Source organism: Juglans regia, chromosome 10 (assembly GCF_001411555.2).
Source record: "Juglans regia cultivar Chandler chromosome 10, Walnut 2.0, whole genome shotgun sequence".
NCBI lineage: Eukaryota > Viridiplantae > Streptophyta > Magnoliopsida > Fagales > Juglandaceae > Juglans > Juglans regia.
In genome coordinates this window covers 31732672-31748271 of record NC_049910.1, presented here as the reverse complement: position 1 = coordinate 31748271, position 15600 = coordinate 31732672, and the positions used below count along the sequence as shown (strand labels likewise).

At 36.8% G+C, this 15600-nt stretch overlaps 1 protein-coding gene across 1 annotated transcript; it reads right to left on the bottom strand.

Moving 5' to 3' along the window:
• Positions 1–10764: 10764 nt before the first annotated feature.
• LOC109013869 (probable polyol transporter 6) lies at positions 10765–13175 on the bottom strand. The gene is made up of 2 exons (XM_018996101.2): positions 12648–13175; positions 10765–12487 (listed from the first exon to the last, which is right to left on the bottom strand). Exons 1-2 carry the CDS (start codon positions 12898–12900, stop codon positions 11118–11120), a joined length of 1623 nt encoding a protein of 540 aa, XP_018851646.1. The 5' UTR covers positions 12901–13175; the 3' UTR covers positions 10765–11117.
• Between the last annotated feature and the right edge of the window lie 2425 nt (positions 13176–15600).

Genomic DNA, 15600 nt, shown 5'->3' with positions numbered 1-15600 from the left:
TTAGTCCCTAACAGATGCCTTCGATTCTTAAGGTCAACTTGTTTATCAAGAAGATCTTGAGAATCTTCAAGTCAACTGTAGTGGAGGTAACCGGCATAAAAAGAAATTCTGGTAGCTGGTTCGTAGTTTTTCACGGTTATGCAATGGAGATCTCCATGAGTGGTCCTCAAGAAGAAATTGTAAAATTTGTAGTAAGGACATTCGAGAATGGGTCTTTGTGAAGTTTGTTTGTAAGAATATTTGCATAGTAATTGTATGTAAATGTTTATTGTTAGTAAAGTGCATATATTTCGGTGCTCGGTGATTGTTTTTGGGTTTTCGGTGGCCTCAATGGATTTTGCGTCATGCTGTGATTTTTTGTTAGTGTTTTTGGTTTTGATGTGGATGTAAGAGTTTGTTTGTAGTAACCCGCACTTAAGTAGTCAGGGTACCCCCTAGATCCATCTTAAGCTTTTACTGAACTCGTCGACTCGTTCCCGAAGGACACCCGCGCGAGACAGTTATAGAACGTGGAGACTTGTTCCCGAAGTAACCCGCTGGCGGCGGTTGTAGTGAGTGGAGACACTCAGATGTGAGTGTAGCGGGAAAGTGCCTCGACCGCATAACTATGGTGATGCAAATGTAGCGGGAGAGTTGCTCTACCGTATAGCCTTGGCGAGAATGTGTGGCGGGAGAGTTGCTCGACCGCATAACCTTGGAGAGTGGAGTGTAGCGAGAGATGCCCTCGGCCGCATAACTCTTAGCAATGGACGCAATGGGGGACCCTCTCCCCATGTAGCCTTGACTAATAGGTGTAACGGGAGACGCCCTCGACTGTATTGATGATAAAGTTTGAGCTTAAATGCTTCGCCGTAGTGGGAGACAAAATGTGACCGCATCTTGTGGCGGGAGCTAAAGCTCAACTTGTACCAACATAAAAACCAAACAAGTTAGATTAAATAATCCAAATCACAAGTTCGAGATTTGCAAACCTAAGTCATCTAGTTTGAGTGTGGTGAAGGCTAGTAACACATGAGTGATGTATGTGCACAACCATGCCCTGGCATTGAGGAAAGCCCAAGATGCCTGTGATACTGGCCGAAAGGCCCGCGATATCAGCTAGAAGGTTCGGGATGCCTGCGATACCGAATGACCTATTTTGTTGAAGACAAATTGAGATGTACGAGTGGTGCTCGAGATGGGCGTCGTAGTTTGTGTTTCGCACCACGTAGGTGACTTCCAGTGAAGTATAGTCCCAGAGCATGTAGCTACTGGGCTTCTCAATGAGTAATGTGGGGGAGTTGGAATTGTTCGTTGACAAATGATTTTTGCTTTGGGAAGTTGTCCGTCGTTTTGTGCTTTTGTAATAATCTTGCACGATTGAGACTGCCAAATTTTTTCTTGCCGAAAGACGTTGCTCTTGTCATTTGCCCAAGGCGTTGTTCTAGTTTGGCAATAATGGAATTGCTTTCATTGCCCACCAAGAGGTGTTGTCTGTCATGTATGAAACTAACAGCCGAGATATATCATTTGCACTTGTGTGGACCTCGCGAGGTGCTTCTCAGGTAGTGATGCCATTAATGAGGCATGATATCTTGATTTCATTGTATCTTTGATGATTCGTCGATGTTCGCGTGTCAGAGGATCAATGATTCCTTGTCTTTCCCTCTCCGCCTTGTACAAGTCCCCACAATTGGAGTGTAGTCGAGATATGTCAAGGCTGTATGTCCCATCAATCACCTGTTTTCTTCTCCCTATATGTGCCTTTCTTCATGGGTAAGCTTGGACCCTAGGGTCAAGTATCGGGCTTTGGCCCAGTGGGCTTGTGAAGTGGGGGAAATCCTCATACAGATCAAGTTCGAATTCAATATCTCTACTATTATACCACATGAAATTATTACTTATCTTAAATTATTACTTACCTTAAAGTTTAAATTGAATACAAAATTGTAGATTTCTTTTTTTATTTTATCTTTTAACACTCAAATTCTCGAGAGTATGCTCACTATGTCTTGGGGGAAAGTAACAATGTAAGGAGATAGCAGGAATGATTGATTCAACAAAGGACACCGCCTCAGGAGCATGAGAATATGAGAACATAAGCTGCTAAGTAAGGAAGTGCGCTATTGGAAGGCTAGATGCGCATCGATACGTGAGATGCACGCATAGCCCAAATGGCATGTAAAGCTCACGCACCGATCCATTGACAAATCAATAGCCATTGTTTTGACTTTGAAGATCAACAACCTTTTTTTATTACTATTTTTTAGAAAAATGATAATATCATTAATCAACAAAAAATGATTACAGACAATTATCAAACCATAGGACTTGAGAAATACAATCTGGAATACAATCCCACCAAACATCAATACTTTCAACCTTGAAAGCATTTCTAGCCAACTTACGAGCTACCATATTCACTTCCTTATATACATGTGAAAACAAAAAATTATCAAAACATGTTGCAAGCTTCTTTATCTCATAATATAACACCCCTAACAAAGAGTTAGTCATGCTATCATCTTTGAGAGCTTCAATACTTAGCAAACTGTCACTTTCCACCATACTATTTGAAACACCCATAGTAGCACTTGTTGCAAACCTCTGAAAATGGCCAGCAACTCAGAACCTTCTATTTCTTCCATTGGGACCTCAGCCTTACTAAGTGCCATATGGACTCTACCTGTAGCATCCCTCAAAACTGCCCCAACACCTGCCTTATCCCATTCATGAAAAACTACAGCATCAACATTCAGTTTGAGCCACTCAAATTGAAGAGGTTGCCACTTATAGTGTCTCATAAGCTGAGTTCTTGTCTTCTGCCTAACTTGGTCATAACTCTGCAGCATTACTATAGCATTCTCGACTGCCATTTTAGGACTTAACAACTCTTGATTATGCACATACTTGTTCATTCGAAACCAAAAACCCCAGGCCAAAATAAATAAAACGGCTAAATTCATACATCTTCCTTTCACAGATTTGAATTGCCATCTCAAACAAGGACACATTATTATCAAGCATTAATTTAGGTAGATAACCCCGCCACATACCTTGAACAGTTCCATGAGTGATATCTTCCTTTGTTGCTAAATAGAATCTACAAGTATCATCAGTAAGCACATGTTTCTTCACCAAATTTACAGCAGTAGGTAATCCATCTTTGCATGCACGCCATGCAACAATTTTAATCTTGTTTGACACTTTCATTTTCCACAAATGCTTCTAAAATACTTGTTGAGCTTGCATATTTGATGATTCAGCACATCGGTGACCAAGCTGAGCATAAATGAATTTGTAACAGCTTTGCACACTAAAAATTCCATTTCTTTCATGTGCCCAAACCCTTCTATCTTCTACATTATCAGAACATAATGGAAATTTAAGAATATCTTAGAGACTACGTTTGGATTGAAGAGAGATCTTAGCTTTTGAACATCCCACATGCTTTCATTGTCAAAAAATAAAGAATCAACAAAACCATATCTAGTACCATCCCTTTCCACTAGCCCTTCCTATATCAAAGAATTATGCCCTGGAATCCACAGGTCTTGTCAGATATTAATAGATCTCTCATTCCCTATTCTCCACCTAGAGCCTACCACAAGCCATTTTTGTGCCTCCCAAATGCCCCTCCAAGTATAAGATGGGCATTTACCCAACCTTGCATTCATGAAATTGGTGTGTGGAAAATATTTCGCCTCTTTAAGTATGTGTAGTAAAGAGTTGTCATCTTGAGATAATATCCATCCCTATTTTGCTAGTAAAGAAAGATTGAAACTTCTTAAATCTTTAAAACCCATCTCTCCATGGGTTTTCTTCTGACACAATTTGCTCAAACTCAACCAATGAATTTTCCTCTCATTTCCTTTTTGACTCCACCAAAACCTTGACATCATACATTTCCTTTTAGTGCTCTGTTATTACCTATTTACCGTACCATTTACAGTGCTCCTTTTCTATGTTTTCCTGAATTAAGTTATGGGTAATCTCCTCTGAGTAAATTCCAGGCCATTTCCACATACCCATTTTTTTTATTCAATTATGCTGGACCTATAATTCACAACCATTAATAGTTGGGACTAGGCAAATTAATGTCATGAGATGCACAAGCATTAATAGCATGTGGTGGCGAAGTCAAATAGCAAAAGAAATATGATTCTGTACATGTTTTTTTTTCCTAATAGATAAGAGTAGCAAAATGATTTTCTTCCTTTATAAAATAGCATGCTCTGTACATGTTCTGTACATATGGTTTTCTCATTTTCATTATTGCAACTGTTTCAATTTCATATTGTCGTTCATGGGATTAATAATTTAATGATGATTTCTTTATCTCAAATTGCAATTATGGAGCCTAGTTCTGCTATGCCTTCGTCAGGGTCTAAAACAATCCCTGATGTAATTCATTTAGATAGCTCTCTTCCTACAACTACTCCTTCTCATGTTCTTCCTCCTATCAAAAGATCTTTGGGTAGATCGGATGTATGGTTTCATTTTTCTAAGATTGAGAATGAAGATCCCAATGACCAGAGAGCTGCATGCAATTACTGTGGTAAGACTTTATTGTGTCATTCTAAAAAATAAGGTACTTCATCCTTGAGATACCATATTGAGACATGTAAGGCCTTTATTGAGACTAGGATTGGAAGTGATAACCCCCAATCAAAAACGACCGGACCTAGGAGAGATGGGGTGGATGGTACAACTAGCAGTCCTAGTTTTGGACTTGCCAAATATAATGAGTAAAAAATAAGGTTGGCGGTAGCTAAAATGATAATTGTGGATGAACTACCATTTAGATTTGTAGAAAAACAAGGATTTAAAGACTTTATGGCTACAGTTGAGCCTAGATTTTCAATCTCCTCTCGTATTACTATTATGCGAGATTGTATGAAAATGTACTTGTCAGAAAAAGACAAGTTAAAGGACATATTCATGGCATCCAATTATAATATTTGCATCACTACTGACCTGTGGACATCAGTGCAAAATCTTAACTATATGTGCATAACATCCCATTTTATTGATGATGATTGGGTTTTGCATAAAAGAATTATAGGTTTTATGAAAGTTCCTAATCATAAAGGGACAATAATAGGAAGATAGATCGAGTCATTCATACTTAGATGGGATATAAAGAAGATATTTACAATCACAGTAGACAATGCATCCTTTAATACTATTGTCATTGATTATTTGAGGAAGATTACCAAAATTAGAGATTGTTTGGAACTCGACAATGACCTTATGCACATAAGATGTTGTGTACATATTTTGAATCTTATTGTCCATGATAACTTGAAAGAAATTGATAGATCAATTGTGAAAATTCGAAATGCGGTGAAATATGTGAAGTCTTCCCCTGCAAGACTTGAAAATTTCAAGTCATAAGCGGAGAGACAAAATATCTTGGGTGGTGCACTTCTTTCTCTTGATGTTCCAACCAGGTGGAACTCAACATATCTGATGTTGAGTACGACTCTCAATTATTATGCGGCTTTTGGGGTGATGCAAGATGAAGACAATCAGTTTGGTCCACATTTACGTGAGGTTGGAGAAGGACTACCAACTTTAGATGATTGGAAAATCGTCAAGATTTTTGTACAGTTTTTGCAAATTTTTTATGATATCACCTTGCAGATTTTAGGCTCAACTTATGCAACTTCACATTTATTTATTAGAGAAATAACTTTAATCTATAACCATTTGATCAAATTTTCTATAGGTGATGATGATATGTTGAAAATTATGTCGAAGATGATGCTGTTGAAATATGATAAGTATTGGGGGGATTTTGAGAAAGTAAACAAAAACTTATTTATTGCGACTGTGCTTAATCCGCGCGCCAAGTTGGAAGTTTTGGAGTTTTGGTTTACAAATTTTCTTGGCCATGAGCGAGCATCCGAACTTGTTACAAGATTAAGGAGGATGATTAAGCGGATGTATAAAAAACATTCAAAATCCAATGTAGGTTCAAATGTTGATGAGAGTCAAACCAACACAACGTCTTATAATGCGGAGGATATTTATAGTAGGTATCGGCAATATCAAGCATCAAGGGGTGTTGTAGAGTCCAAATCGGAGTTGGATCGATATTTTATGGGGAGCCTTGAAGGACTAACACCCAACTTTGATATTTTAATGTGGTGGAAGATGAATTCAATCAATTTTTCGATGCTTGCCAATATAGCTCGAGATGTGTTAGCTATTCTCATATCTATTGTTACTTTCGAGTCTGCATTTAGCGTTGGAGGTCGTGTCTTAGATTTATTCTATAGCTCATTGGCCCCTACAACAGTTGAAGCTCTTATTTGTACACAAAATTGGTTGATGGCACCCTCCGTTAATTATGACTCCCAAGATGTAATGGAAGATGTGGAAAGCTACAAGATAGATACTGGTAAGTTTCATATTTGAAGAATATTTTTATATAGTCCTTTCAATTAATTATATTTTTAACATAATTTTTTTTTTCATGTAGAGATAATGATGAATATTTTGAATGAGGCTGATTGAAGATTACTTAAATTTTTTTTATGCTTTTCTGACTTGTCCACATAGGTAACATGAGAATTTTTATTTTTTTGATCTTGTAAACTGGGATTATGCCCGTATAGGACCAAGTACATAAGTTTAGAAATGATACTCAGGATGAATACAATTATGATCATTTTATACCATATTGGTTCTGTATGATACACATATTATTGATGAGTATTTGTTGGGCGGCAGCTTTTTATTCATCTCAAGTATTCAGCTGTGATAATTACTCATTTAACTTGTAGAACCAAAAGCATTTTGAGTGTGTTGACAGTGTTGTTATATTTACTCATTTAACTTGTAGAACCAAAAGCATGAAGGTATTTCATCAAAAGATTAACCAAAACTATTCATATTCATATGTTATCATGATTAATTTGGAAGCGAGCGACACTGCAACTATCATAGATCAACACATGAAATCAATTGAGGAGCCCACCATGAGCTATAAATAATTAATTACACCATGTGGACAATCCTCAACAATATTATATTTACTCATTTAACTTGTGAAATTAGCTTACACTATGTGGGCAATCCTCAACAATATCAATATCAACATTTTAAAAAATAAAAAATAAAAATCGGTTAATCGGGTAATCGGGTAATTTCCAAAATTTTCTGGGTCAGTTAATCGGGTAATATAGCCAGTTTGGTTAATCAGGTTCGGATCGGATTGGAATAGTATTTTTCGGGTCGGGTCGGTTGAACTGGCCTACTATCATCTGCAAAAAGCAAATGATTTATATTTGGTGCCCCTCTACAAATTTTAATGCCAAAAATATCTTTTCTCAACCCAACATTTCTAAACAGGGAAATCAGCTCTTCAGTGACAATAAGAAATAAGTAAGGGGACAATGGGTCCCCTTACCTTAATCCTCTAGTTGGCACAATGGGACCCCTTGGCTCGTCATTAATCAATACAGAAAAAGAAACAAACCCAATGCAATACATGATCAGTTCAATAAACCTCGAATGAAACCCCATTACTTCCATAACAACATTTATAAATCCCCACTTGACACGATCGTAAACCTTACTCATATCCAATTTCAAGGACATAAAGCCATTTTTCCTTTCTTTTTGTGTTTAAGAAAATTAACCAACTCATAAGCAATCAATACATTATCATAAATGAGTCACCCTTGGACAAATTCACTTTAACTCTCACTTATGATACTAGGTAAAACAGACTTGAGCCTATTAGAAATGACCTTTGTAATAAGTTTATAGACCACATTATACAAACTAATAGGCCTATAATCTCCCATGTTAATATCACACTTCTTCTTGGGAATAAGAGCAATATGAGTTTGGTTCAACGTAGAGGGAGAAAAACCTGAATTGAGTGCTTGAAGCACTGCTGATGTAATATTGGCATGTGTAATATTGTCACCAACAACATGCCAATATTTTTGGAAAAATATTGGAAACATGCCATCAGGTCCAGGGGCCTTCGTAGGATCCATTTGATTTAAAGCTTCCTTCACTTCATTAGCATTGAACACCTTCATCAAATCCAGATTCATCTTATCATAAACTTTCCCAGCCAAGTATAACCCCATCTCTTTGAACCCCTTCTTGCCAATGTCCATTTTCATCTTGGATTTTTAAAATTTTATTCTTTCTTTTTTACTGGGATGCCTTCATGTGAAAATATTTAGTATTATTATCACCCTCTTTAAGCCACAAAGCCTTTGAACGTTATCTCCACATGATCTCATTTCTTTCCAACCAAATCTGCACTTCATCCCTTGCTACATTCAAATCTTCTATAGAAACTAATTCTGGCCGCCTTTCATGTAAACTGTGCAAATCTCTCTGTGCTTTACTGAGCTAAGTATGAACATTCTTATTTAGCAAATCAGAAACATCTTCCATATTAGTAGGCCCAGCACACCTCCCCCAAACACCTTTAATAATATCTTCACATTCTTTCTCACCAACCCACATGGCCTCAAACTTAAAAGACTTTTTAATATAATGGGAATCTGCTACACCCTCCAAATTTACCCAAATAGGTAAATGATCAGAATAAACTACCACACTGTGACTTATTCGTGGACTAGGAAAACTGTCCCACCAAATAGAATTGGCAAAAAATCGATCATTTCTTTCACTGATACATTGATCCCCAGCTTTCCTATTAGACCATGTAAACTTTGGGCCTGAAAAACCCAAATCCCTCAAATTACACTCATCAATAACCTCTCTAAAAGTATAAAGTTGTCTTTCAGACCTAGGTTGAGCTCCTCTCTTCTCATGATTGTACACCAATTCATTAAAATCACCCATCACTAATCAAAGTTTGCCATTAAACTCTACATAAAGATCTAATCAGAGACCATGTATTATGCCTCAAGTGTGATTCAGGAAATCCATTTATAATAGTTAAGAACCAGTACCCCATACTCAAATTAGAATCTTTAGCAGCAACATCAATATGATTAGCAAAGTAATTAATGACAGACAAATCAACATCAGCTCTCCAGAACAACGCAATTCCACCTTTTCTACCAAATGAACTAACAGCTAACCAATTTTGAAAACCTAATTTGTACTTACAAGATTCAAATTCATGAGTGGATAGTCTAGTCTCCTGCAAGAACACTATCTCGAGCCCTTCCCTCTTGATTAAGTCATAGAGGATACGAATGCCACGTGGGTTCCCAAGCCCACGAGCATCCCAATTGAGGAGTTTCATATCTCCCGGCGATGCTGTTCCACAACCACCGCCGATCTCGCAGAGTTTGTATCACAAGTCGCACCATCCCGAAATTGTACCTCTTGAATACGCTTAACTGGCATTCTTTTCGAAATCCCCTCCTCTGAAACCCCCTTTCTCTTTTGGAACCCCCTTGCAACGGATCTCGCCCAAGTATCAATTCCAGAGAAGGAAGTGATGTCATTTCATGAATCGTAGACATGTGTTTCCACTTATTGCTACTAAGCTCATCGGGCTTATGCACACCAACCTTCTCAAAACCTTCCACCTTATTGTTGATTGTCTCCCGTTGAGGCCTATCAGGCCCATGGACATGAGGCTTACAAGCCTTACTCGATGATATACCTGTTTCTTTCAAAGAATACATCCCGTTAATGACCGCCCCTAACCTCTCGCCCACCTCAAACTTCCGACTTTCATGTTCTTGAAAATCAGCACCCATACTTGCCGTAACTGCCATCAAAGCAGTTTGAATTTTTGACTGAAGAAATGCACCACATTCCACTACCGTGTCAATTCCATTCTCTTCCACTGCCTTGCCCTTGAAATCCTTCTGCCTAGGTAAATGTTGAGCACTAGAAACAGAAGCAGGAGAAGATATTGGCAGACCATTATCTATGTTTTTTTTCCCTGCAAATGGATGATTACCAAAACCACTACCTGCACGAAGTCACATTCCATATGGAAAGTCCTTCACTACAGGCATCGAAGATCCTCGAATAGCAATTGCACAATCCTTCTCGCCATGTCCCAAACATCCACACCAATAGCAGAAGTTTGGGAGTCTCTCATAGGAGAATCAAACCCACACTGGTTCTCCACCTTCAATCATGAATTTTGAGCCTCTAAGCAACGGTTTATCTACTGGCAAAGTAACCCGAACTCGCAAATATTCCCCCCACTCCATCTCCTCTTCCTCAACATCCACCTCCTCAACAACTCCAATTTTTCAACCCAGTAAGCAACCCACATATTCAGTACGAGCCATTAAAGGTAAGTCACGAAGCCTTATCCAAAATGTAGTCGATGTTAACTGGATCTATTGGACTTGTCTCCGACCGTCAACTTCAGACATTAAGACCAGGTGTTTATTAGAGGACCAAGGGCCCTCACGGAGGACCTTTTTCTTATCCCTTATATCTTCGAATTCAACAAGCATGAGAGTGGAATTCAGGTCTCTAAACTTCACCCCCAACTCTAGATGACATGTTTTCCTCATCGTACTATTAAAAAAATCTTTATTATAGTGTCTCTCAATGAACACCTTCATAATCAAGCACTTACCTCCACTTAGAAGAACATCCGCCAATTTCTCTTGTTCCACCACCACTCCGCATTTTCCTTCTCAGTCAATGAGAGGCATTGGTAGAGATCGTTGAGAGACTCCTCAATAAACACCAATTAATCCAAACCAAGGAACAAAAACTGCATGGACGGCAGTGGTAATGACCTCTACGTAGATAATCCACAGAAACCTAGAGAGGAAAAAACTATTATTATTATCCATCGACAGCTTTTGATTCTATTGGCATAGCTTCAATCCATCAACATCAAGGTGGTCTTGGAGTATTACATCTCCGCTAATGATGGAATTAAAAAATAAAAAAGAAAAAATAAATAAAAAGGTGATGAAATTGTGGATTTGATATATAGATAGTCGGGCGTGAGAGAGAAGAAACCAACCGTCTTCTTGTGGTAACGCATTACTTATAGAAACTCGAATTCTGTTTCCTCCATTCTATTATTCGATACGTTTGAAAACTGATTGCCAGTGAGAAAATGCTTAATTCGTTTTGAAGTATTTAAGACACCTCAAAGTGACAAACAAAACATAATTAACTTAGGAAATCATTGGCAAAACGTTGTGCTAAGAAAGGAGCGCCTTGGGATTCTCATCAACTTCATCCTCGAAAAGTGCCCCAATCTCTTCTAAGCTCTTGCCTTTCGTTTCCGGCAAGTAGTAGTAAAAGAAAACCGTACCCACGGCCATTATTCCGGCAAGAGCAAAAAACATGGCTCCAAATGTTATCTCCCTGGAAATGCTTAAGAATGTCATGGCCACCACTCCACTCACCAACCTGTTCACAGAGATGGCCAGGCTCGAGCCCTGTGCACGTAACCTCATCGGGAATATCTCCGACGAGTAGACCCATGTAATGGGGCCGAGCCCAATTGAAAAGAAGGAAACAGCTGCACACACGGCAACTACACACAATGCAATGGCCCAGTCAGGGTTGCTGTTGGAATACTCGAGAAATTTGGAGCCTAGGCCGAGCCCAGCTAGTGATATTGCCATACCGGCTGAGCCCAACAGCAAGAGTGGCCGCCTACCGAACCGGTCCAGGAAGAGGGCCGACAACAAAACAAAGAATGTTTTGGCAATTCCCATGATGACTGTAACACCCACAAGGTGTTTCTTGTCGTGAATTCCAGCGTCCCTGAACACTTCTGGGCTGTAATAGATAACTGCATCATTGCCGGAGGCTTGCATGAAGAAGTTGACACCAATGGCAGCTATGAGAATCCGGCGGATGGGCCGAGATGGAGTCAACAGAAGTTCTTTCCAAACACCTTGCCCATGCCAGTTGCTTGAAGACGAAGAAGCAGAAACATGGCCGGAGAAAGAAGCGGCTTTCACCATGTCTGCAAGTCTGAGTTCAGCTTCCTCTTTAGTTTCCGATATTTTAATCAAAACCTGCTTTGCTTCTCCTAAACGGCCTTTCATGACCAGCCACCTTGGTGACTCTGGCATTGCCAGCACACCCACTGCAACGGCAATGGCCGGAAAAGCTGCAAGCCCGAGCATAAGTCTCCAGTTCATGTACTGTGGGAGGCTCGATAAGGTGTAGTTGGAAATGTAACCGAGAAGGATTCCGACATTGATGAAGACTTCAGGGAGGGAGGTGAGAAAGCCTCGTGTGAGTGCTGGGGAGAGCTCAGCCACGTACAGGGGAGCAATCATGAGCGAGTAGCCGACTCCGATGCCGGCAACTACCCGCCCGGCCATGAGGAATGGGAATGATGGTGCGAGGCCCATCAGGATTGCTCCTATAAGGAACGTGGCCGCGGCTAGGACAATGGTGTAGCGCCTGCCAATACAATCTGAGGTCTTACCTGAGGCTAGCGATCCGATCAAGGAACACACATTCAGAGAACCCACCAAGATCTCTATTTGGGTTGACGAAATATTGAGATTCTCCCGGATGAAGAGCACTGCGCCACTCATCACCCCAATATCTGCAAATGGAAAGCGATTCCCAGTTCCAAAACAAAAACTGAAACTCTAAAGATCTAATCTTTTTCGGATTTGTGGGTATTATGAATGGTTTGTTTTGAGGAAAACTCAGAAAAGATCCGGGGAAATTCAAAATAACTGATGTAAAAGCAGAAATATTACCATAGCCCAATAGAATAGAGTTTGTAGAAGCCAAAATGGCACCAGAAAGAGCAAATTTGTTCAGATAAGCCTTCCTATGAACAGGAGTACCCTCCGGGAGCTTGGATTTATGGGATTCACTTTCAGTGGCTCCTTCTCTTCTTCTTCTTCCATTCTTCAGATAATTTCCGACAGGCAAAGCCGATTCTGAATCAGGAAGAAGGTGGTAGTCATGGTGCTTCTCTGGTTCCATAGCAGAACCGATGACTTGCATCTTTGCTAAAGAAGGTATGTGAATGCTGGCTTCTGCGAGATTCTAGAGACAGACACAAAATACCTTCTAGTAATTAAAGACAATCAATCATCTATCCATGTTTGCTTATACCTTCCAGCATTTTTACTTTTTATTTTCTTTTGAGAATTCAATGTCCAGGTTTGACCCAAATTAAGCCTTTGACAACTAATTGTGCCGGATAAATCAAAAAAAAAAAAAGGGGAACAAGAGAAATCATCACTCTCCTTCGCCCTGAAAGGATAGGAACTAGAAAATGGCTGCCTATCTTTCTAAAAAGCCGCTTTTTTGAAAAGTAGGCTGGCAGGCCACGCTGCCAGCACACGCCTCTTTCAAAAGAAGAACTCGACGAATATCCAAGGTTAGGATACCTCTATTTCATGTCCTATTTTTCATAGATAATACACACCAATGGGTATTAATTTAGTAACATCATTACATAACGTACATATTATAGCAGCGTTTTTGTTGTTGCAAGACAAGCTGACACAAGGTTAATTACTGAGACCCTTTCATGGAAAGAAAGGTCTTAAACACTGCATCAGCAACTCATAACTACTAATTTGCAGATTACTTATTCTCATCCATTATTGTCTTAACTAAATGTCACATTTGGATGTACCGACTTTCGGATTCAAATCCCATTTAAGTTTTTAAAATTTAGAGTACATAAAGTAGAATATATATATATTTATAGAAAAATCATTCTTATCGATCAGTATTCACTTATCTCACATTTTATAAAAAAATACACACACATTATAAAAAGATTATAAATATAAGATATAAAAATAAATAGTAATTGATATATAGACATATTTATATTATTTCAAAAATTTTTATAAATTATACTAAAACACAATAAATACTTGCCCTCGAATGACAAATGACTTAGAGTAGGGCTACTATATTGTCTAGAGTAGTCCCCTTACTTTGACTACTAGTTATTTTTGTTATTTTTTTTAATTTTTAATTTATATTTTTTAATATATTTAAATTATTTTTTAAAAATAAAAAAATACATCAATATATTTAAAATATTTTTCTTAATTATTAAATAAATAAAATAAAATAAAATAAATTTATCAAGCCGTCAACTTAAATGGTCAAATTGGGAGGCAAGAAATTTTTATCAATAATTACGTTTAGATGTTAAATTGAATTAAATTGAATTGAGTTGAATTGTGATGATAAAATATTATTAGAATATTATTATTTATTATTATTATTATTTTAAAATTTAAAAAAATTAAATTATTTATTATATTTTACATTAAAATTTAAAAAAACATAATAATAAATTGAGATGATTTTAAATTCCAAACAATCTCTAAAGTTGGAAGTATTGGGAGGGCATATTCTCAGTTCCCACTTCCCGGTCCGAGAAAAAAAGTGCCAAATTTGAAGTGCGACCGTCACTTGTCAAAACTCACAAGTGACTTCATGGTACGTTTGTTTATTAATTTTATTTCAATTCATCATTATAATTTTTTTAAATTTTAACATTAAATATAATAAATAATTTAATTTTTTTTAATTTTAAAATAATAATAATATTAAAAAATAATATTTTAATAATATTTTATCATTTCAATTCAACTTAACTTAATTCAATTTAACATCCAAACGTAATCTAAGAATCTTAAGACTCTGGTTAGATTAGTTAAAGTTAAAGTATATTTTTTTATAAATATAAGATAAATTTAATGTTTTGTTATTTTATTCACATAAATTTTTACATCATAATAGTTATTTTTTTATTATATGACAATAAAATAATATAAAATAAATTTAATTTTGACTATTCACATCAAATTTTAGATTATTCAATTATTCAATATAGAGTAATGAGTAATTAATAATTTTAAAAATATTTTATTTTTTTTATTATGAATTTATTTTATTTTATCATATTTTCCTATTTATAATATTATATATTAATTAATAATCATATTCTAATTATATTTTTTCAATAATCATTTAAAAAGAAGAAAAATAATTTATATAAAAAAAAGAGAAATAATTAATATAAAATATATTTAATGAATGAATAATTTTTTAAAATTTAATTAAAAATAACTGTAATTAAATTTTAATTATAGCTATTTTAATATGATCATATTTTATAGTTTAATAGGTAAATTTTTAATAAATTTAATTTTAGGTAATTCAATCAAAATCTTTACCATCGGTGTGAACACAGATATCAAAGGAATATTCTGTCATCATGGAAACAGCACGAGGACTCTCATCATGGCTGTGGTTGGACCCTCCACAGCTGCTCTCTGATATGACACTTTTTTTTTTTTTAGTTCTAAGGTTTTTGGCTTTTGGCACCATGTTTGCAAATTGATCGGCAATACCTCCAGCGTCATACAAAGCGACAACCACTCTCGCTGAGAACAACCCCTCTCAGAAGTCAGAATACACAGTTCCACATGTGCACGCACTATCACCGATCTCATCATCTCATACCAAGGCTCTTCCAAATCACATTATTATTATTATTTTTTTTTCCAATTCATCCGTTGGAAATGATCAGCACAACGGACAAACAAAAAGCATTTTATAGCTTTACTGTTTATTATTCCTACACATTACACATTATACATATTTTTATATTTTATTTTATTTTATTTATCATTTATATATTATATATTTTATAAAAAAAAATGTATAATA